Source organism: Cucurbita moschata, unplaced genomic scaffold (genome assembly GCF_002738365.1).
Source record: "Cucurbita moschata cultivar Rifu unplaced genomic scaffold, Cmos_1.0 Cmo_Scf00030, whole genome shotgun sequence".
In the NCBI taxonomy this organism is placed as follows: domain Eukaryota; kingdom Viridiplantae; phylum Streptophyta; class Magnoliopsida; order Cucurbitales; family Cucurbitaceae; genus Cucurbita; species Cucurbita moschata.
In genome coordinates this window covers 440,167-462,495 of record NW_019268546.1, presented here as the reverse complement: position 1 = coordinate 462,495, position 22,329 = coordinate 440,167, and the positions used below count along the sequence as shown (strand labels likewise).

General features: G+C 35.1%; 4 protein-coding genes across 4 annotated transcripts; 2 read left to right on the top strand and 2 right to left on the bottom strand.

The window, feature by feature from the left end:
- Nucleotides 1-473: 473 nt before the first annotated feature.
- Nucleotides 474-2,353, top strand: LOC111464465 (60S ribosomal protein L37a). The gene is made up of 5 exons (XM_023108674.1): nucleotides 474-557; nucleotides 1,370-1,409; nucleotides 1,719-1,807; nucleotides 1,908-1,990; nucleotides 2,084-2,353. The coding sequence occupies exons 1-5, from the start codon at nucleotides 555-557 to the stop codon at nucleotides 2,145-2,147; spliced, it is 279 nt and encodes a 92-aa protein (XP_022964442.1). The 5' UTR covers nucleotides 474-554; the 3' UTR covers nucleotides 2,148-2,353.
- A 2,675-nt stretch (nucleotides 2,354-5,028) lies between these two features.
- On the bottom strand, nucleotides 5,029-8,973 carry LOC111464383 (non-specific phospholipase C4-like). Its single transcript, XM_023108580.1, is given in 6 exon segments — nucleotides 5,029-5,154; nucleotides 5,456-5,683; nucleotides 6,418-6,588; nucleotides 6,706-7,115; nucleotides 8,209-8,389; nucleotides 8,392-8,973. Coding segments are annotated over 6 exon segments (1,482 nt in total). The 5' UTR covers nucleotides 8,873-8,973; the 3' UTR covers nucleotides 5,029-5,143.
- A 2,504-nt stretch (nucleotides 8,974-11,477) lies between these two features.
- On the bottom strand, nucleotides 11,478-13,111 carry LOC111464384 (RING-H2 finger protein ATL52-like). Its single transcript, XM_023108581.1, has one exon. The coding sequence runs from the start codon at nucleotides 12,861-12,863 to the stop codon at nucleotides 11,775-11,777; it is 1,089 nt and encodes a 362-aa protein (XP_022964349.1). The 5' UTR covers nucleotides 12,864-13,111; the 3' UTR covers nucleotides 11,478-11,774.
- A 2,671-nt stretch (nucleotides 13,112-15,782) lies between these two features.
- LOC111464382 (protein SCAI-like) lies at nucleotides 15,783-21,825 on the top strand. Its single transcript, XM_023108579.1, has 10 exons — nucleotides 15,783-16,159; nucleotides 17,027-17,414; nucleotides 18,054-18,260; nucleotides 18,374-18,595; nucleotides 19,003-19,069; nucleotides 19,158-19,325; nucleotides 20,420-20,511; nucleotides 20,695-20,871; nucleotides 20,959-21,095; nucleotides 21,605-21,825. The coding sequence occupies exons 1-10, from the start codon at nucleotides 16,023-16,025 to the stop codon at nucleotides 21,813-21,815; spliced, it is 1,806 nt and encodes a 601-aa protein (XP_022964347.1). The 5' UTR covers nucleotides 15,783-16,022; the 3' UTR covers nucleotides 21,816-21,825.
- The last annotated feature ends 504 nt before the right edge of the window (nucleotides 21,826-22,329 follow it).

The window sequence follows — 22,329 nt, the reverse complement described above, 5'->3', positions numbered from 1 at the left end:
AGTCGTTTAGGTCTTCTTGCTGCTATTTCTAAGAGGTCGATGTTTTGTGTTGAAGCTAAGAGTTTGCTACTGCATGACTCGGGGTTGCCTCTCATTTATAATATTGTTTGAGTTATTGGATCATATTGTTGCTCGTATTACTAGCTTCGATCTCGATTTTTTTGCAACTTATACTATATTTACTCCGAATTCTTATGAATTTATGCCAAAAACTTATTTATAACACATTAAACGAATCTTCTAACCTTTTTTAACCATGGTAAAAGTTACTAACTATTCAGATTTAAGGTAAGAAAGTAAAAGTAAAAATAAAGCAGGGGAAAAAGTATCAAATCTTGAGATAAAAATACGGGGATTAAAATAAAGTATGGGCCTACTGGGCCTATTGGGCCTACTGGGCTTTCCTATAGCAGCCCTAAAGCAGTCGAATGGCAAATTTTAAGTTCCATTAGCCACCCGTATTAAACCAAAAAACCGCCACGGCCTTTGTCCAGCCGCGCAGGGAAGTGCTGAAGATTTCTAGGGTTTCTGATCTCTCCCGCTAGTTCGCCAAAATGGTAATCCAAATTCCCATCGCCTATTGTTCGTTCATTTCTATCTTCATGTTTGGAGCTTAGGAATCCTTTGATAGAGATTATTTTGTGTATTTCATAGACGAAATTGATTGGATATTTGGTGATAACGTCTCTTGGGCTTTTAACAATGCTCTGTGTTAAGCGATCAAGTTCTTGTTGGTTGGGTTTGTTTCGAGAGAAATTTGAAGGGACTAGATTGATGTAGGATTTCCTGAATGTTGTTGATCAGCTTTCTTAATAAGTTCATTATCCTTGTCTAGAGGTTTATGTCTGCAATATTTTGATATTCAGGACATGAAAGATGAAGGCTAGGCTAGCAGGACATTGGTTTCTATTGATTTAGCACCTAGAAGGCATATGCAAGTGCTGTAGTAAATTCACCAAGATTAATCCTGTTCTACATTTTGGTTTTTTACGGACTTTTATATTGTAGTAAAATTCAAACTAATGGCAACAATGTTTTCAATCCATTTAGTTATTGCTGGATGTTAGGTAGGGAAGATTAATGCGATAAATATGCTGAATGTCGAATCTTTCTTTTGGACTTCTCGTTCTCCTTTTGAACCAGATACCAGAGTTTGTGTTAGTAGTGTTGTCTAGCTATCCAAGGAGTTGACGCAATATATATTCCTAATGGCTTATTCGATCATTAATAATTTTTTATGTCATGAACTCATAAATCAGACTTCTGGAATCTTGCCATAGAATTCTGTTCACCCTTTTTATTTATTCTCCTTTTTCTTCTTGATGGTTGGATCCGCAACTTTCTCATTACCTTTTATGATGTTGTGTAGACAAAGAGAACCAAGAAGGCTGGCATCGTTGGCAAGTATGGTATGTGATTCTATCATTCTTATTCCCAAGATAAGATTGAACTAAAAATGTTGGGAGAGGGAATATGTATAGGATTCTGTTTCTCATAAAAAAAGATTTTGTGTAGGATTTTTTGGAATTTGGTGAAAGATTTTGATAGAAAGAATATTATGATGGTTGCATTGATAGAGAGATACTCTTCACTGGTCTGGAATTTACATTAGTTGATCAAGCATTTTTCTTGTTTGCTAGATGACAACCCTCCCCTCTCTTTGTCTTACTCTTAATTTTATATATAACATATTAAAAATGCTTTCTTGATGATTACAGGCACTCGTTATGGTGCTAGTTTGAGGAAGCAAATTAAGAAGATGGAAGTAAGTCAGCACAGCAAGTACTTCTGTGAGTTTTGTGGGAAGGTACAACATTGTTTAAAATGCTCGTTTTGGCGTCCTTGTGAACGTTTATTTGAATCTATAAATGTGAAACATTTGAGTAATGTACGATCTGTCCTTTCAGTATGCGGTGAAGAGGAAGGCTGTGGGAATATGGGGTTGCAAAGATTGCGGTAAAGTGAAAGCAGGAGGGGCTTACACGTTGAAGTAAGGATGCTTGAGATTGCTTTCTGTGTATGTCTTTCTTATTCCCAAACTTGTTTCAATGTTTTGACTATGTATGTTGTTCGTTAATGACAGTACTGCAAGTGCCGTGACTGTGAGGAGTACCATAAGAAGGTTGAGGGAGCAGACAGAAAGCTAGATGAACTACCAGATTTATCATTTCTATCAATTGAGGAGGAGGCATGGAGTAATTTTGTTGAGGTTTAGTCCCTTTAATTTCGTATATTTTTCCCGAATTTTTTGTATCTTCTCTACGAACGAAAGTTATGAAGTTAATCAAGTTTGTTGAATCTAGTTTTGACGATATTTATTTTAGAATTTGAATTTTAGTTTAGCATTATGAGCTACAAATTCTCTATTTATTATTTATGTTGGATGGATAGTTTAGTAGTGTAGCCATGGCTACCAAGATGTTTCATTTCCTCCGCCGTTCATCGGCGGTGGTAGAGAAGAAACTCATGGGAAGTTTGATGACAATCTCAGTCTTTCCATGGAGGAGCTATCAACAACACCACCGCCGCCACCGTGAAACTTGAGTTTAAGCAGGCGGCGGAAGCGGTGTGGTTTGATCAAGAAGTAACTCCTGATTCGTATCCGATGGTGGACTTTTTTTTCCATCATTTTGCTTGGGATGATGTTAAAACCTCTCCTTAATAGAACATTTTAAAAACATGAGACTGACGATGATATGTAACGAACCAAAATGGACAATATTTGCTTGCGATAGACAGATTATTCATATATTTTTTTATTCACGGCCAATTGTCTGCCTCTGTACTCCTTTACATTATTGGTAAGCTATATGCTTGTGATGACAATTTCTTTTCTCTTTTAGGGCATTGATAATCTTTCACTCTTCCACTTTTCACAAACCATTTCTTGTCTAGACCTAAACTCCATAAACATTTTTTAGTTCAAGGGAACTGAACATTTAGGTAGCTTGAGAAAAAAAATACTCCTTGAACACTTCGGTTTGAAACATAAACACCAATTTTTGACAGATTTGAACCTTTAATTTTAAGAAAAACAGCAGAATTATACTTATAAACAACATACGTCATTGGATAGAAAATGTGATCATTTCGCCCTCGAATATAAAGAATGATTCATCTCTAACTCAATTGATACAATTAACCAAAAGAATAAGAAATTTGGAATGAAATGCTTCTTTGTTCATGTATTACAAACCATATAAATCACAATAATTATCACTGCTAATCAAACATCTATCTATTAATCTCTTTCAAAAAAAACATAAAATCACAAGAACTAATTAAAAATATTCTCAATTAAGTTGCAAACAATTCCATCCCCATGAATTTTCCTCTCTAAATCACATTTACACAGCATTTTAACCTAAAAATCCCACACTTGCATTTCTCGGAGTCCGGTTTTCGTTTTTTCTTTTCAATACACAAAAACACAATTATATTTTTCAAAACTTCTAAGAAACGAAGCACGAAAAACAAGAATAGTTATCAAACATTTCTATTTCCGTAAAACCCAAAAAGAAAAAATAAAAAAGAGAAACGAGAAATATGAACATGACCAAACGATCTCTTAAATAACAATTTTTCATGCGTGCATCACATCGTACTATGAAGACGAGGTTGGCGACGTTGCTCCGCTCTCGTTCGATCTCAGTTCTTTCGAACCGCTATCATGGCTAGATTTCTTACCACCTTGTGGTTTATTTCCCTTAACAACCACGGCACCAAAATGCACACGTCGTTTGCCATCACCGGGCGTATGACAATCCGGCGATTCAACTTGAGGAAGATTGGCTACAATTCCGCCACCGTTATTGGCAGCGGACGGCGGCCGGTTGCTGCTCGAGGAGTGGCTCAAGGCGGCGTTGGACTGCACTCTGATGGGTTTGAGGCAATGATACAAATAAACCAAAAACCAAAACATCCATGGAGTCGATACCAAGATGATCCCGACGACCGAGTACCAATCTTGAGACTCCGATTCCGGGACAAAGAGGTAGAGGCAGAGGAGGAAGCCGCCGGCGACGACGCAGAGGAACATCAAACCGGAGATGATCAGAATTCTTGCATCCCCTTTTCTTTCTTCCATGAAATGCGATTATTATGTTATGGGGAGCTGTTTATTCCATGGATTCAGACATTCATTTTGCTTTCTTTTGGCAAACAAATCCAATGGAAGGAAGGGTTTCAAACCTTACAAAGTTGGTTTGTTGGTATGTTATAATGACTTAACCGATTTAGGTATCGACGTTCGGGATGATACAATAGAGAGAAAAATAAGGGGAGAAAAATAAGACCCAAATTTGTACGTTTAGAGTTGTCGTTTGCTATTCGTAGAGGTTAATAAACCGTCCCGTCTCATCCGAGATAATTATTCAATATGATCATCACCTTCTAAACCGAGATAGAATTGTTCAATAGGGTTAAGTTTATCTCAACTACCATAATTTTTAGTTTCTCTCTTTACTTAATCCAATGTACAATGGTTTAAAGATTATTAATCTCGTTAAATAATTAAGCTTAGAATTTTTTTTTTTTTAAATAATAACAAAATGAACTAATTGAATTTATTTTTTAATTAATGTGATTAATGATTTTTGGAGAGAGGAACCAAGTATCCTAGATGCATTTTAAAAACTTGAGGGGAAGTCTCGAAGGGAAAACGCTAGGCCCCCAATGCGGTGGATTGTGAGATCTCACGTTCGGTTAGAAAGGAAAATAATACATTCCTTAGGACGCAGGCCCCAATGCGTGAATCGTGAATTCCCGGGGGTGGATTGTGAGATCATAGAGATGAAAATCTTAAAGGGGTGGATTGTGAGATCGGGGAGTAGTCTGTGTGATCGCACATCGGTTGGAGAGAGAAACAAACATTTCTCTAGTAGACACGTTTTAAAAAAACACAGTAGAAACAATATTTGGTGCTTGAGCTCTTATAATGAGTCTATATGTCCGTTCTTTTAAACTCAATCTAAACATACATCCCAGTCACTACTATATTGTTCTTTACCTTAACAAATTAAATTATGCTAAAGTCAACACATACTCAATTTTATACCGATAACGTTCAAGAAACTCGACAATTTTATATCAAAGAACATAACTAATACGAAATGAATTACAAAATTAAATCAAAACTAGTAAATCACACTTGATTTTTAGTTTTTAAGTAAGACAACAAAAACAAGTAAACATCTGACTAAAATCATTCTTTACATATTAGTTAGAGTTTCATAAACAAAAACAAAAAAAAAAAAAGTAAATAATTATGGAATAGAGATTTTAATTTACAATCAAATCAAACTGAAGGTGCATAAACAAGATCAGATGATTTTAATACTGAATCAACCATGGCAAGCCAAGCAGGCAAGGAACCTGCGAGCAAAAGACTTGGAAGAAGGCTGAAGAACTTGTTGGTTCTCTCCACAAACAACAATCTCACACTCATCACCTCCATTTTCCATGGCTTTCTCACATTCTTTTAGGAAACTTTTCAGTGCATTTTCACAGTATGAAGCTCCCTCAACAACTCTCATCTTCTCTGCTACCTTCTCCAGATTTATTTCCTTCTTCTCATCTCCTTTCAGCACTGCTGCTAACTGTACCAACTCCTCCTGGAACTCGCTCAGTCGCCTCGTCTCGTTCGCCTCCACGTCTCGTAATTTCACTGGATCCTTTAGCTTCACTGTTGTATTAGTCAGAGTAATATTGGTTGGTGGATTAGGATGATTTATATTGAACATGAATATGTTTACATGTTCTTAAACCAACGATCCAAAAAGAAATCCAATCATGGATATGATTATGGATATTAAGAATTGAACAATAATCAAGAAAGAGAAATCAGACAAATCAGACCATAGATATGATGTTAGGAACCGCGACTCTCCACGATAGTATGATATTGTCCACTTTGAGTATAAGTTCTCATGGGTTTGCTTTTGGTTTCCCAAAAAGCCTCGTATCAATGGATATGTATTCCTTAGTTATAAACCCATGATCCTTCCCTAAGTTAGCTAACGCGGGATTTTCTCCCAACAATCCTCCCCTCGAACAAAATACACTATAGATCCTCTCCCAAGGCCTATGGAGCCCTCAAACAACCTCCCCTTAGTAGAGATTCGACTCCTTCTCTGGAGTCCTCGAACAAAGTACATCCTTTGTTTGATACACAAACGAGGCTCGCAACTTCTTTGTTCGACATTTGAGAATTCTATTGACATGGTTAAGTTAAGAGCATGACTCTGATACCATGTTAGAAACCACGACTCTCAACAATGATATGATATTGTTCACTTTGAGCATAAGTTTGCTTTTGGTTTTCCTAAAAGACTCGATACTAATGGAGGTGTAGACTTCCTGACAATGCAATTATAGATATTAAGAATTAATGGAACAATCAAGAAAGAGAAATCAGACCTGGACAATCAGTTCTTGGGCTGTGTCGATTAAGAACAATCTCAAAAGTGCCGGCCCATTCGTCGCGCTTCGTCAAGATTTGCTCGAGACCAAAAATCTTCTTCACCGTCGCAGGAATTGACGAATGCTCGAACTCCGATTACGGATCTGGCCCCAACGGCCTGTGCAACACTGCATCATGTCACATACTATCTCCGTCATTAATTAGGAATCAAAATATCAAACACCAAAAATCCTATAAAATAACAGAACCAGGAATCAATCAAAATTCAGAAAGCAAAAGATTACCTGTTCCGGGTTGAATCCAAGGAGAAACAAAAACCGTCGGAACCCTAACTCCGAGGCGATCGAACATGAAATTGTAGGGAGGAGGACCGACGCGGCCGTCGGGATTAGGGACTCCGACGAGCGGCGTGGGGACGTGGTCGAAGAAACCTCCATGCTCATCGTAGGTGATCAAGAACAGGATCTGATTCCACTGTGGACTGGATCGCAAAGCTTCGTAGACTTCTTTGATGAGTTTTTGGCCTTCTGCAACGTCGTGAGAAGGATGATCGTCGTTTCCAGGTAATGATGCTAAATCGAAGAATCTCTGTTCTATCACTACGTAGTTTGGGAGCTTTCCTTCTTCACAGTGTCTCTTGAAATCAATCCCAAAGGGATGAAAATTCTTTATGTATTTCAGTTTCCTTAGATTCCTAACAAAGAAAAACAAATCAATTTATTTTGTTGAAATTATTCTATAATTGATTGATACCTTGATTTCCATCTATCCAAATAATTAAAATTAAAATTAATAATTAAAATTCTATAACTCAAACAAATTCTAACTTTATATTAATAATTAAAATTTCATAAAATTCAAATATCATTGAATATTAACGTACATCACTAATCACAAATATTGATTACAAACGTTAAATATTCTTAATCCTAAGTTTATTTGGATTGTAACTCTATTTTTGAGTTAGTTGGATTGATCGGGTTGATCCGACAAAAAAATGTCTACCCACGAATTGATCCAAATTTTCGATTTTATTAAAAATTCAACCCAACCTTAACAATAAATAAATAAATAAATAAATATATATATATATATATATATATATATATATCAAACTTGAGATAAATTTTTTTTTTTTCTAACAGTACATTTAGATTTATTTTATGAATTGTAATGAGTAAATATGCTTTGTGCATGGTGGCAATGAAACACCCCTCTAAAGATTCAACTTGAGAGCTAATTATGAAAAACCACATAACTTTATTATTAAAAAAAAAATATTCTCTTCTACCCAAGAAAAATTTTAAAAACCGAAAAAAGGTAATTCTTCATTTTTATTGAAATATAATTAAGAATTTAAATGTTTTTTTTTAAAATTATATATAAAAATCTGAGGAATTAAATAAAAAAATACAAACCTAATTTCAAAACCAAATGATCAAATCGCTGAATATCTTTTATTAGCTCTCCGTTCTAAAACTTTTTACTTGTATTGCATTTTGATATATGTATATATATATATATATATTAATAAAATTATGGGGGTAAAGTTGTCCAATAAAAATACTCCTGACCTTTAAACGAATTCTCCAACACCATCTTTTTTTTATTCCCCAATATATTGCATCAAATACAGTAATGATAGTGATGTGTGTATATATATATTTTATTTCAAATATTTTTATAGACATTACGTCCAAATTACTTCTGAAGAAAAGATAAAAATAAGTAATTAAAAACAACAATAATTTGAAAAAAATATGAGAATAATGAACGATTAAACGTACCGGTAGAATAGAGTAGACGGAAGATGCTGGTAGTAAATCCCGAAACTGAAGCCTTCTTCTTCCAACGATTCGAAGATCGTCTTCTGCGGAAGTCCTCCGATCAACTGCTTCGTATCGTTACTACTCAGTCCAAACGACGTCGCCGAGTGCACAAACAGTCGATTCGGCTGCGTCGACGCCGCACCGACGCGAACCACCGGTCACACACTCCGAACTCCATCACCAACTCTTTGAACACCGGCACCGCCTCCGGCTTGAATCCGTTCATCACCGTCGCCGACATTCCTTTTTCGATCCGCTCTGCGTTCTGTGCGAAGCCTCGCATCGTCGCTCGCGGAAGAGGATATTTCGATTGAGAAGCGTCGGACCACGGCTCGGCGAAAATCTGCTCGTGTATGTCTTGGATTGAGTGGCCGGGATCAGGATCGACGTAGGCGGAGGCGTTTCCGAAGAAAATAGAAGGCGAATTTGGATCGGAGGTGGAGATAGGTTTCGAGAATCGGTTTTCATCTGTGACGCCGTCGATTTCTGGATTTAGAGACTTCATCCAGCCGAGCATGTGATCGAAGGATCGATTCTCTTGTACTAGAATGACGATCGTCTTTATCGGACTTGCGGTGGATTTACCATCGCCAGTGGCGGTGGCGCTGGTAGCCGGAGACATCGTGAGGAGAGAGAGAGAGAGGAAATGGAAAGGGGAATTTTAGAGAGAGAGAGAGGAAGAAGGACGAAGCGAGGTGAAGTGTGTCAGGAAACTGATTTTTGATTTTGTGTTTTGAAATACGGACGCGTTAAGGACGTTATGACGTATAAGAAATCACACAAATCTTTGCCAAACTAATTTCTGTATTTTCTTATAATTAATATTTTTTTTAAATTACTTTTTATTACAAAATTATTTCAAACATATAAATTTACTAATTTCAAAATTAAGAAAACTATTCCCTATCCCTCAATATTCACTCCTAGTAAATATTCATGTCTTTAAATTTTACCACCTCAAGGTTATAAAAAGACTATATTGTAATATTAAAATTGAAGTCTCTTTTAAAATTATATTATATTATTGTTTGAGAAATATTATCAAATTTATTTATTTTTTTTAAATTACCTATTTTTTCTAAAAATTGAACTATTTTTTTTAATTATTATTATTATTTATTCCTTCTAAAATTGATTGTGATTTCTGTTTTCTGGATTCACCTTTCATTTTCAGTTTTTATTTTTTAGATTCTTTTTTATTATTCGTTATTTTCTATTTTCCTATATATATATATATATATATTTTAAAAAATATAACATTATGGATATATAAATTTTTAAAAGAAAAACATTGTACCTTCTAACTTTATTCTATTTTATTAATTTTCAAATATTTTTATTCCATCTACTTCTAGATTCTAATAGGCTTATTTGTCAACGTTGACGTGAACGGACTCTAAGTGATAAAAATATTACCTATTATAATAAATTTTGACTTTTTGTCGATGGTAAAAAAAGATATTACTTGTATAACAAGTCTCATGGAACTCTTACTTATAAAGTAGATCCAATCAATTACATTTTTTATTATATATTTTTTTCACGTTTTAAGCTAATCAAAATTAATTTTTTTAAAAATGAAAGAAATTGTCATCAAAGTTGTTTCTAAGCCTACCACTATATATACAATGATTCTATGAAGAAATCTGTTCATGACATCTTTAAAAAAAGAAGACAAGAAAATGGCCCGAGAACAAATTTATTTGGACGTGTTTTTTTACTAAACATACAGGTCAAATTTGTCGGTGACACCTTTGAAAAACAAGACAAAAAATGGTTCGAGAACCGAACTACTGGGACATGTTTTTTTTACTAAACATATATGTCAGATTCGTTATAATTATTTTTTTTTCTAATTTTTAATACCTTGAATTATAAATCATTATTCTTTTTATATTTATCCTTTGTAGATTCTTTTTTTTCCATATTATTTGATGGGATTCTCTCCTTTTATTTTGAAGTTTTACTTTTTCTTATTCCAATTTACTTATTCTTTCTGCTTTTTTATTTATGTTTTTTTTCTATTGTTTTTTTTCTTTGTTGGGAAGGATTCCATGTTATTGAATAATAATTAAATTAAAACATTAAATTTTGAGTTTCATATAAAAATTGAATCACAAAATTATTATTATATATATAATTTTTTTAAATTTTACGAGTAAATGTGTCATTTTATTGAATAAAAACAAGAAAATTATTTAAAATTTGAAGAGTAAAATGTATTCGAACTTTATATAATTATTTTGTCATTTAATTCAAACGTTTTGCAACAATAAGAACTTTATTATAAAAAAGACGTCATATAAATAATACATATAAATGATAATTAAAAATTGAAAGTCTACGCAATTCTATTTGGTAGTAATTTAAATTTTTTGTTCGAGTAATATTAAGAAAAAAAAAACCCTGAAAATTAATTAGAAATTAGCATATAATTTTTTTTAAAAAAAATAATTAAAGTATACTAGTTTAATTTAAAAAAAAATAAAAAGTGTATGAGTATATGATTCTATTGAATTTATTTGGTGGGTTTAGTAAAGCTTACATAAAGCTGTCCTTTTTATTTTTTATTTGTTTTTGCAACAAAAGTAAAGTGGCTAATTATTTTCATTTCAAGGGCCAATTTGCAAATATTTTAATTTTTTTTTAATTATTTCTATTTTTAAATATTTGCATTTTTATACTTTTATTTGTAAAATTTGTACCATATTATTATTTTTAAATATTATTGTTTTTTTAAATTCTTTAAAAACGTTTAAGGGTATTAATGAAACGTTTAAAAACTCACGAGCATTTTTTTAATCCGTCTTTTTGAATATTTTTTATTTATTTTAAATTTTAAGATATTTTCTAGATTTTTTTTAAAAAAATTATAAGTATTTTTTTTTATCTAATTAAACTATTTTAATTTCATGATTAAATAGAGAGTTTATTTAATTATTAACACAAGAGTACAAATTAAAAAGATGCTATTTTTATTTAATATGATTTGAATATTAAATAATTATGATTAGCATTCATTACGAACCTACCTATTTAATAATGATAAAGTATTTCAATTTTAAACTTTTCAGTGCTCATCTATAAATGCAATAATTCACCTATGAAGCTATAATAATAAATATTATTTATGAACTTATAGTCATTGGAAATTAGAATTTTTTTCCTTCAAATAAAAAATTTAATTACTAAATATTTTTAAACTATATGATATTGTAAAATAATAATTATATAATAATATTTTTAGTAGTTGATTTATCATTAAAATTAGCTGTAAGTTTTGGAAATTAACAGAAAGCACAAATCAGAATCGTCCAAACCGACAATCTTGATTTTGGAAAGGAAAAAATGAAAAATGGATGGAGCCTGGCAGAAGTAACGTACCTCCAGTACTGTGTTCTTCAGAAATTTTGCTGCAGTTTTTGCAGTTGATGAACACAGAATCGATTCAACAACGTTTCTTCGAAGATCTTGGTGAGATGATTTTTCTGTGTTGAAACTTTTGATTCTGAAAAAATTTGACGTTAATTTGGCGAATTCGAGTTCTTCCCTTTTGTATACCTTGTGAACGAGAAAATTCCAGATGAAATCGACATTCTCAGTACGCCGTTTTTGTTTCTGGATTTTTCTGTTTCTTTGTTGTTGCCGTTTGAGGGACCGATTCCGGCTGCCATGGATGAATCCAGAGCTTCAATTTCTTCGTCTTCTTCGTGGTTGATGTTCAATACATCCGCAACAGAGAGATTCTCGCCTGGACATGGAGAGGAGTGATGATCTTCTGAAACTGATCTAATCGAATGGACGGATTCTTCTCTTCTCTCTGTTCTTCCGTCTCCTTGATCGAAACTTCTAGGATTTGGACTCGGATTCGGATTTTCTTGTTCTTGATTAGTTGAATCGCTTACGATTTCAACTACGACGGATTCCTGGCTTACGTTTGCGGATAAATCTTGGACGACGACCACAGCGGCGTCGCTGCTGTGGCGGTAACCTAGCGCCGTCACGGGCGGTGGTGGAGTCTCCTGAGGAGGAGGATTCGTTGAAGCGATATTGCTGCGACAGAGAGGGCAACTCGAATTGGATTTCAGCCAAGTATCAATACAGGGGAGGTGAAAAGCGTGACTACATTTAGGCAACAATCGCAAACTCTCATTCTCTTGAAATTCACTCAAACAAACAGAGCAATCGCTTCCTTCGATCAATCCTTCGCCCTTCTTGAACTTGTAAACCGAGATCGATTTAATCAGCGCCTCATCCAATCCAGATCCCGCACTAGACCTCCGCGTTTCGTTAATCGCTCGATTCGTCTCGAAACTCTCCTCCGGTCCTCCGCCTCCGCCGTCGCCAACACTCCGTCGGCAATATTTCGAGACGATCGCGTAGTAAGTCACGAGAACAAACGCGCTCGCCAAGATCCCGATCACTGCGACTATAAGTGGCGAGAAGAACGTACTGGAATCGTCGCTATCGTCGAGGCCGAAGAACGGCGGAGGCGGCGGGAACAAGAAGGCGCACCACTGCGGACAGAAGGCGGTGCAAATTTGTTGAGAACAGTCCTTGAAGTTGAACGGATTGAACGGCGGAGAGGGATCCGAGATTCCGATGGATTCCATGTGAAGCAGAATCTGTAGAGGAAGAAGATCTTTCGAAGTCGCGAGTCGCTGGGAAGGTGGTCGAGGTTCAGCCGGACGGCGGCGGTGGTGGGCAATTTATTGAGGGCTAATATTTCTCGAGGGGCGGAAAAAAGCAACGGCTGAGGTTCGGGAAACAGACAAGTCTCTTGCCTTATGTTCCCAACTTTTTCTTTCTTTTTCTCCCGTGGTTCTTTTTTCTTTTTCTTTTTCTTTTTTACATTCTCTCATATATATCTTTTATTTATATATATATATATATAATATTCATTCGCAGTTAGAGCTTATAGCTCGACATTCACCTGTATTTCTTACGACACAATCATGTTGTCAACTTGTCTTGAATTTGACAGACTAACACGGATTCTTTCATGCAACATTTATCTGCATTTCCGACAACATCACAGTATTTACTTAGCTTAACCCCACATACTAACACGAGTTTTGAAAACGTTTTATTTTCATTCATCTTCTTAAATCACTATAATTCAGATGTCGTCTCAATTTATTCCTTTATTTCGTCACAAAATTTCATCAAACCTAATAAAATATTAAAATTTTGTCCAAAATTCTAAAATTAGAAATGAGTTCCTAAATTTGTAAATAAATAAAAAATATATATATATAACAAAAAAAAATTATAAGTGAGATTAAAGGGGTTTTTATTTTAAATTTTAAATGCTATTTTGATGATTAAATTAAAAATAATAATAATAATGTTATTTGGTTTATTTTACTTTTTGGGCTTTATTTTATTTGAGTTTGTGTACTTTCATTTGTCCATCAAGTTTAGTTGAAAATTTTGGTTGTTGTACTTTTCAAGTGGTCCTAGACTATATTTGTTTTATTTCATTCTCAAATTATTAATATTTTATTTTTTTTTATCTATTTTATATTTTGTCAATTTTGGTTTATTATAGTTAGTTGTACATTTAATAAAGTGGTCTAACTCATTTTTCTTATTTCAATTTTCAAACATTTATAAAAAATTTCAAATAATATTATAACTTTTAAAATAAAATATGAGCGTTCTAAACCAATGGCAATATACATATATATATATATCCTACCCAAAGTTATATAATGTGAGTCGGTGTTATTTCTCTCTTGTTTGCTTATATAACGTTTCTTTCAAAAATCTCCCATTGCCCTCATTTTCTAAAACCTTCTCTTAAAACGAGGTCAGAGACTCGAGCTATATCCCCTACCTAAGGTTATATACTGTGAGCCGTTGTTATTTCTCTCTTGCTTGCTTATATAACGTCTCTTTCGAAAATCTCTCTCTGCCCTCGTTTTCTAAAACCTTGTCTTAAAACTAAGGCCAGAGGCTCGAGCATACGTCGCTTGACCGTAGGCGATGCAAGAACGAATTGGCTTAACTCACTTGTCATTGGAAAGTGAGTACCGCACAATCGCAAATCCGCTGCCATCAAGAATGCGATTGTGACAAGTTATATATATATATATTTTGAATTTAGTAGATTTGTTAATATTATATCATTTCAAAATTTTGTATCAAGTCCTTAGATATTCAAAATTTTACTTGATTGCCCAATTGATGAGTCAACTAATTGATTTACTTTTGAATTTTATTAAAGAATCTTTGAACTATCAAGAAATTCTTATAAATTTATTAACTTTTTCTTTATTTATAATTTGGTCCTTCTCATCGTACGTAGATTATAAAATAATCTATCAAGGTAGAGAACGAAGCAACACAAGTGTCGAAAACAAGTTCGAAAAGGTGACGGTTTTCTCTTTCGTCTTTCCTTTCAACACTTACAGTTAACCTCAAAAGTCGGGGTTTTGATATGAGTTTCGGCATGCACCTCTAGAGTTAAGTTCGTATGTATGAAAGATGAAAGCTCACCAAATTTGGTGTCAAACAGATACTCGACGAATGCTGCACGAAGTTGTATGACTGCTCCCCAAAAAAACGTCTACTTGAGAAATATTAGAAATGTCTTAAAATAGGGGAGGCAGGGTGTAAGCTCTCCACTACCCCTGGACCCTGTGGCTTAAGTGAGCTATTCTATGACACATACGTGTGTCACAGTGCGAGTGTTGCGAGACGGGTATCTAGGACGATTTCCTTTGAAATGGATTTTTCAAGGATAGTATCGGACGACATAGGTGTGTTGGTATCGCACCCCAACCCATGTGTTAGAGGTTCGATCCTACACCTGCTATCCGGTACAGAGTCCGTAAATGATATGACATGAACACGAGAGAGTCCAATGCCCCAATAATATAACCTGGATGGATGATTGTTTGGATGTCCCGATAATATGAGCAATACATGTGTCCTTTTTCGATGGCATGACCGAGTGAGCTGTGATGGCCGACGACACCCTGTGACTTGGGGTGACGTCAAGACATATGAGTTGGAAACCAAGATGATTTAAGATGCAACATTGCAGTGAGAGACCTTGGCTCCAAGTAGAGGTAAGGTCGAGCCAAATGACTTAGCCTAGTGTAGAGACAAGTTGGTTGTGTCGCAGATGATTAAACATGCACGCGCAGGCGGCATATGTGACTGAACAAGCTTGGATTCTGCACAACTGATGTTCGGTGGATGAAGACAAACCTTACAAAAGTTCGACGAAGCCATAAAGCCAGATAGAAAATGAATATAAGACTTGGATTCCATTCAAGCTTGGTCATGAGCGTGTCAAGATCACGACGGTTGAAAATGTACGATCGTGACATCGGGATATTGAGCCAACAAGTAGAAAATTCTACATCGGGACCATGAATTAACACCCGTGGTTATCAAGAAAAAAAAAAAAAAAATATATATATATATATATATATATATATATATATAATATAAAAATTGGAATTTTCTTACATTAAAAGCACAAAATAAAAAATAAACCGGGAAGGGAACTTATTCCGCTTCCGGTCGTTCCGGTTTCTGGTAAATACGTCAATACTCTGAATCAAGAAGCACCAATAAATATGCAGGGTTGAAGTCGAAGTCTTCCGATCACTCTCTCCACCACCACTGACCATTGCCGCCGGAGGCACTGCTTAAAATCACGTAACTCCGCTCTATTCCGAGAGTAATCTTTTTCGCCTGAGAACAAAACTGAAGATTTTCAGGCAAAACTTTAGAGGGAAAATCCGAGCTCGGCGAAGATGAGGCCGGGACTACCGCCTCATAGCAGCCGCAGCAAATGTCACATTTCAGTGAGTGAATTGTACTGGTCTCTGGTCAACAAAGCTGACCGGAAGTTCTCCAGGATCAGGGACCTGCCTTATTACGAGCGCAATAGGTTTTTTCCGCTCTTTAATTTGATCTTTTTCAATTCTTTTGTTTGGTTTAGGATAAATTATGTGATAAATCGATCTAATATGGTGGAGGGAATAATAACTCTTATCTGGATCGTGCTTCTGTAATTTTCTTGAATGTGCGAGGAAGCAGTTGTAATTTGAATTGAGTCGCTGGCTTGGATCATTTTTCATCAATTGGAGAATTGAAGAATGTCATTTCTGAATCTTTTGTTTGGTCTAGGATAAATTGTGTGAAAACTCGATCTAAGTATGGTGGAGGGAATGATTACTCTTATCTGGATCGTGCTGCTGTAATTTTCTTGAATATGCGAGAACGCAGTTGTAATTTGAATTGAGTCACTGGCTTGGACCATTTTTCATGAATTGGAGAATTGAAGAATGTCATTTCTGAATTTTTTGTTTGGTCTAGGATAAATTGTGTGAAAAATTGATCTAAGTATGGTGGAGGGAATGATAACTCTTATCTGGATCGTGCTGCTGTAATTTTCTTGAATATGCGGAGGAAGCAGTTGTAATTTGAATTGAGTCGCGTGGCTTGGTCCATTTTTCATCAATTGGGGAATTGAAGAATGTCATTTCTGAATCTTTTGTTTGGTCTAGGATAAATTATGTGATAAATCGATCTAATATGGTGGAGGGAATGATAACTCTGATCTGGATCGTTCTGCTGTAATGTTCTTGAATATGCGAGGAAGCAGTTGTAAGTTGAATTGAGTTGTGTGGATAATTGAATAATTTCATTTCTGAATCTTTGATCGATATTTTTTCTGTTATGCTGTTCGATAACTTTTTTCGATCCCTAAGATTGGACTGTGAATTTTGGGCAATTTGGCTCTAAATGTTTCTAGGTACAATACATATTTCCACAAGGCGTTCAAAGTGTACACAAAGTTATGGAAACTTCAGCAAGGGAACCGTCAGAAGTTGCTAGATACAGGGCTAAAAAGATGGCAGATAGGAGAGATTGCGTCACGAATTGCTCAGCTTTACTTTGGGCAATACATGAGGACCAGTCAGGCGAGCTATTTGTCTGAGTCTTTTGTATTTTATGAAGCAATATTGACTCGAGATTACTTCAAGGAAGGATTATTTCAAGATGTCAGTCTTGCGTGCAAACAGTTGAGGTTTCTGTCCAGATTTCTGATTGTGTGCTTGGTTTCGAACCGAAGAGAAATGGTGCATCAATTGGTTAATCAGCTTAAAATGTTACTCGAGGAGTGCAAGAAGACATTTAAGGTGTTTCTCTCACTCTGATTTCCTTAGCTATGACTTGTTAGCAAGATGATGATGCTGAATGAATCAATTAGAGATGAGTTGCGTTGGTTGACAATTGCATCAGCTGCAGCAATGGACCTTTATGGTTTGAATTTGCTAATTTCACCTTATGTAGTCCTACCCTATATACCCCAGATGTGAGATTTCGACTTGAATGCATCATTATCTGAATTTTCTGAGAAAGTTTGAAATTGATGAATTGATCACAATTTGTGCATTTAGCGTAGTTAATTCATCTTTATGGTAGAGGGAAAAATTAATTGTCTTTGAAATTGATGAATTCATGCACATCTGACATGGTTAATTCATCTTTGTGGGACTATGTAATTGTGACATTCCTGGTGTTTTCTTTTCTTCATGTTTTATTCTTGCTCATACATTTTTTTTTTCATATTCCCGCTGTTTGCTGTTTTTAGCGGATGCATGCATAGATTTCATTTTGTGGGAAACAAAAGATGTCATTTAGATGTGATTGGAAGTGTTTACAATCTCATTCTATTGTTTTTTTTTTCAAATTTGTTTAGCATGAATTCATCAATGGCTGCTGATTTATCATTTGGATCTTGGTATAAGAGACTGATGAATCTGGGTCTGTTCTAGGAAACGGACTTTAAAGAATGGAAGCTGGTAGTCCAGGAAATAACGAGATTTTTGAAAGCAGATACAACCTTTATCAATATCAGGCCATTCAGATATAGCATTTTGTTAGAACCTCATCCAGAATCTTCGATAAGTGTTTCTCCACCAAGTACAACGAGATCCTTGAGGTTACAGGATGCTATTCTGAGTAGCTACCATCATAACGAGGTTGGGTATTGGGACCTCTTTTAGTATCTTTATGATGTCATTTCAGGCACATCCAATATAATTCATATATTCTTTTGTCTTGATTCATCTTTCCTTCCCTGGTTCTTGATCAGGTCAAGTTTTCTGAGATCACATTAGACACTTTCAGGATGATCCAGAGTCTGGAGTGGGAACCCAGTGGTTCATTTTATCGGCCAAATGCTAATAGAAGTGGGCAGAGTAGTGGCTCTGGGCCAAGTCGCAGTAACGTCACACAAGATATAGTTGATCCTACTCTCCCGTCTAATCCTCGGAAATCACTTTTATACCGTCCTTCTTTGACCCATTTTTTAGCAGTTAGTATGGATGCATACTTTCAATACACTCATAACATTTCAAGTGGCACCATTTGTTTTATTGACTTATTGAGTATTGACTGTTGAATGTGGCGAAGTGTAAACCTTTAATTGAAAATATTACCTGGTAAATGGCTGCATGGAGTCTCATACTTGTCTATATATGCAAATGAAAACAATATTTGGATAATGAACATAATTACGTGTCCAAGCGACTTCATGTAAGTTATTGGGAAATCTCTGTTATGAATACAAGAAAAAAAAGGGAGTGTAGGCTGTATCAGTTTTAGATTACCAAATGTTTTTCTTTTTTTAATTCTTGCCCTTACTTCACTTTGTCCGAGAAATTGAATAGTTGATTTCCCCCCTTAGCTTTTATAATCTAAAGTATGTGATTTATTTTGCAGGTTCTAGCTACAGTTTGTGAGGAGATGCCAAATGATGGGATTCTCTTGATATATTTGTCAGCTTCAGGTTGAGTGAACTCTTCTAAATTACATAGTTAATGATTTTCACTCCTCACTGAAAACTGTAATATTCCTTCGATATCAAACTACTTCAGACAGTGCAAAGAAAGTTTTATCTTCCCCAGCCAGCACTCAGCTGGGCGATGAGTCTATCAGCAATACAGAGGATATTGATAAACCTGAGTCTCCTTGTGGACAAGTTGAGGGAGGCTGCATAGGTCCCCAAACTGGTTGCTTATCACTCAGTGCTAGTGGAAAAGAAGGTATTTTATTGTCTTATCGGACCAAATGTGTCCCATTTTTGTTTGAAGCGGCTTACATTTCTTTATGGATCTTACTTTCTGTTAGGAATCATGGATCTCCACAATGGTATGATATTGTCCACTTCGAGCATAAGCTCTCATGGCTTTGCTTTAGGCTTCCCCAAAAGGCCTCATGCCAATGGAGATAGTATTCCACACTTATAAACCCATGATCATCCACCAAATTAACCAATGTGAGACTCACTCCCAATAATCCTTAACAATCCTCCCCTCAAACAAAGTACATTCGAAGCCTCCCTTGAGGCTTATGGAACTCTCGAATAGCCTTCTTAATCGAAGCTCGACTCCTTTCTCTAGAGCCCTCGAACAAAGGACACTTTAGTCACTTTTGACTACACCTTCGAGGCTCACAATTCTTTGTTCGATATTTGAGGATTCTATTGACATGGCTAAGTTTAGGGTATAGCTCTGATACCATGTTAGGAATCACGGATCTCCACAATGGTATGATATTGTCCACTTTGAGCATAAGCTCTCATGGCTTTGCTTTAGGCTTCCCCAAAAGGCCTCATACCAATGAAGATAGTATTCCTCACTTATAAACCCATGATCTTCCACCAAATTAACCAATGTGGGACTCACTCCCAATAATCCTCTAACACTTTCCTACTTTTATAATGAAAATTGCTGTTAACTTTGTTAACTAGATGTGCCTTACTCAGTTTAAGATCTTTTCATTGGTTCATGGATTGAATTTAGAATCAGTAAGGGAAAAATCATTTGGCAGTAATCGTCTTTTAGCTTTTATGGATTGTTTATAGTGATGGAAGGAGGGATGTTTAGAGTGTCCAGTGTTCATGAAAGTTTCCCTCGCTTTCTTATTATAGTGCATAATTTATTCTTCTAGCTCATCTTTTCGTTTGAGGTCTGAATTTATGCAACGACGAAAACTAGTAATGAATTGCTTGCGTTGGTCTTATGATCCTTAACAAGATTAAGCTGCATTCTTTAAGTATTTTTTACCTTGAATCTAATAAAACGATTTGAAGCTTTTCCTTCCATAAAATTCCAACTTCATATTAAATACTCTCCAGGACCAAGCTGCATATATCCAGGCGACTTGGTTCCATTTACGAGAAGGCCATTGTTTTTAGTTATTGATAGTGATGTCAGTGAAGCATTTCAGGTCAGTATGTCGACCTTGAATTTATTACTTTATGCCTTGGCTTTAAAATGAATTTTCTTTTCAGATTTATTTTCGGAAGAAAAGATAATCTTCCATTTACGACAATCTTCACTAGTCCCGTTACCGACATATACATAATGCTCGTCTTATACTGAAGGAAATTACTTTTCTAAATCTGCGTAGACTATCCATGGAGAAGAAAGGGGAGAGCCAGCTGCAATGCTGTTATCTTCCTGCAATGCTAGTCATGCTAGTGCTGCTGAATATTCTCGCCATGGAAGCATGTTCACTCTTTTTCTCACAGCTCCATTGCAGGCTTTCTGTGTACTGCTTGGTATCTCAGGCTCTGATGTTGAAATGGTATGGTTAAATCTCTTGTCGTGTTATGCTCGATAATTCGCACTTTTAGGTTGTCAAAAAAAATTTACAAAAACATAAATGGTTTAGGTTGCATTTAACAAAGCGGAGAAAGTGCTGTTCTCTTCGATAATCGAGTGGGATCAGTCTCTGGTGACATTAGACAACCTTGATAAAGGGTGGTCACAGATTTTGAATGATCCGTTCATAAGGCGACTTCTCTTGAGGTAAGATTCATCACTTTTTTTCTAGAAGATTTAAAATTCTCAGCATACCCTTAGAGCTACATTATTCATGAACTGCTTGAATGTTAGGATAAATTGATTGATTTCCAACTAACTGAAGATGTCCAAATTCACCTGGTTACTTTATGCCGTGGCCAATGAGAACTAATAGTCGAGGCTGGCAAATTATAAGTCGACTGAAAAGATCTTAAAACATTGTTAGTAGGGAATCTCATGTTCCCTAATTTAGGAAATGATCATAGGTTTATAAGTAAGGAATACATTGTTAGGAGGGAATCTCATATTCCCTAATTTAGGGAATGATTATATGTTTATAAGTAAGGAATACATCTCCATTGGTATCAGGTTTGTTGGGAAAGCCCAAAATCAAAACCATGAAAACTTATCCTCAAAGTGGATAATATGGTGGATAATATCATACCATTGTGGAGAGTCGTGATTCCTACCATTGTGCAAACTAAAATCCTTACTTCTTTAATTAATGCTAACAGATTTATATTCACTCGAACCGTACTAGCACTTTACGCGCCAACCTTCGGTAAGAAGGAATTTGTGCCCATATGTGTGCCAATTCTGCCATCCTTTTTCGACCCGACAAGCGAAAGTGTGCAATCTGTGGTCGTGAAGATAGCAAATATTTTTGGTGTAAGCAGCAGCTTTGTCTTCTCAGAAAACCTGGTAGCTCCTGAAAGTAGCTCTTAAAACAAGCAAGTCGATTTTTTTTTTTGTTTCAAAAACATTCTACGATTCATTGGAACATGAAATAAAATAAAAGAGGTACCATGTATATTTTTAGCAACCTTCAATATTGTGTAAATGGATATATAGTTTCTCTTGTGTGTGTGATTGAACTGTACGAAATGCTGTAGAAAAGTGCTTGAATGAGCCATTTCAATCACGATGATAGTGATACATCTTAGGTGTGAATGAATTAGCCTATAATTTTTACTCAAATCCATGATAATATCTCAATGAATTATAAAATATATTTTTAAAATGAACTTAATAATTCGTGTGAACTAAAAAAATATTTATTTTTCCCTAAAATATAAACATGAAATTTTGTATAATGAAAAATTATAAAATAACTTTATCCATTTATCTTTAAAAAGAATCCATGGAATTAAACCCATTGTTTTTCAATCTCTTTTTTTTTCTCCCTTTCCTTTTTTAGAATAAAAATTCCTTTTTTTTTTTTTTTTTTTTTTTTTTTTTT

What these genes read in the sequence shown, in the direction of transcription:
- LOC111464465 (XM_023108674.1), top strand. An exon ending in TGGCATCGTTGGCAAGTATG is followed by an intron (nt 1,410 to 1,718) that starts GTATGTGATTCT and finishes TGATGATTACAG; the next exon opens with GCACTCGTTATGGTGCTAGT. An exon ending in GGAGGGGCTTACACGTTGAA is followed by an intron (nt 1,991 to 2,083) that starts GTAAGGATGCTT and finishes CGTTAATGACAG; the next exon opens with TACTGCAAGTGCCGTGACTG.
- LOC111464384 (XM_023108581.1), bottom strand. Translation starts at nt 12,863, where the DNA reads ATGGAATCCATCGGAATCTCGGATCCCTCTCCGCCGTTCAATCCGTTC.
- LOC111464382 (XM_023108579.1), top strand. Translation starts at nt 16,023, where the DNA reads ATGAGGCCGGGACTACCGCCTCATAGCAGCCGCAGCAAATGTCACATT. An exon ending in CCTTATTACGAGCGCAATAG is followed by an intron (nt 16,160 to 17,026) that starts GTTTTTTCCGCT and finishes AAATGTTTCTAG; the next exon opens with GTACAATACATATTTCCACA. An exon ending in CAGTGCTAGTGGAAAAGAAG is followed by an intron (nt 19,326 to 20,419) that starts GTATTTTATTGT and finishes AATACTCTCCAG; the next exon opens with GACCAAGCTGCATATATCCA.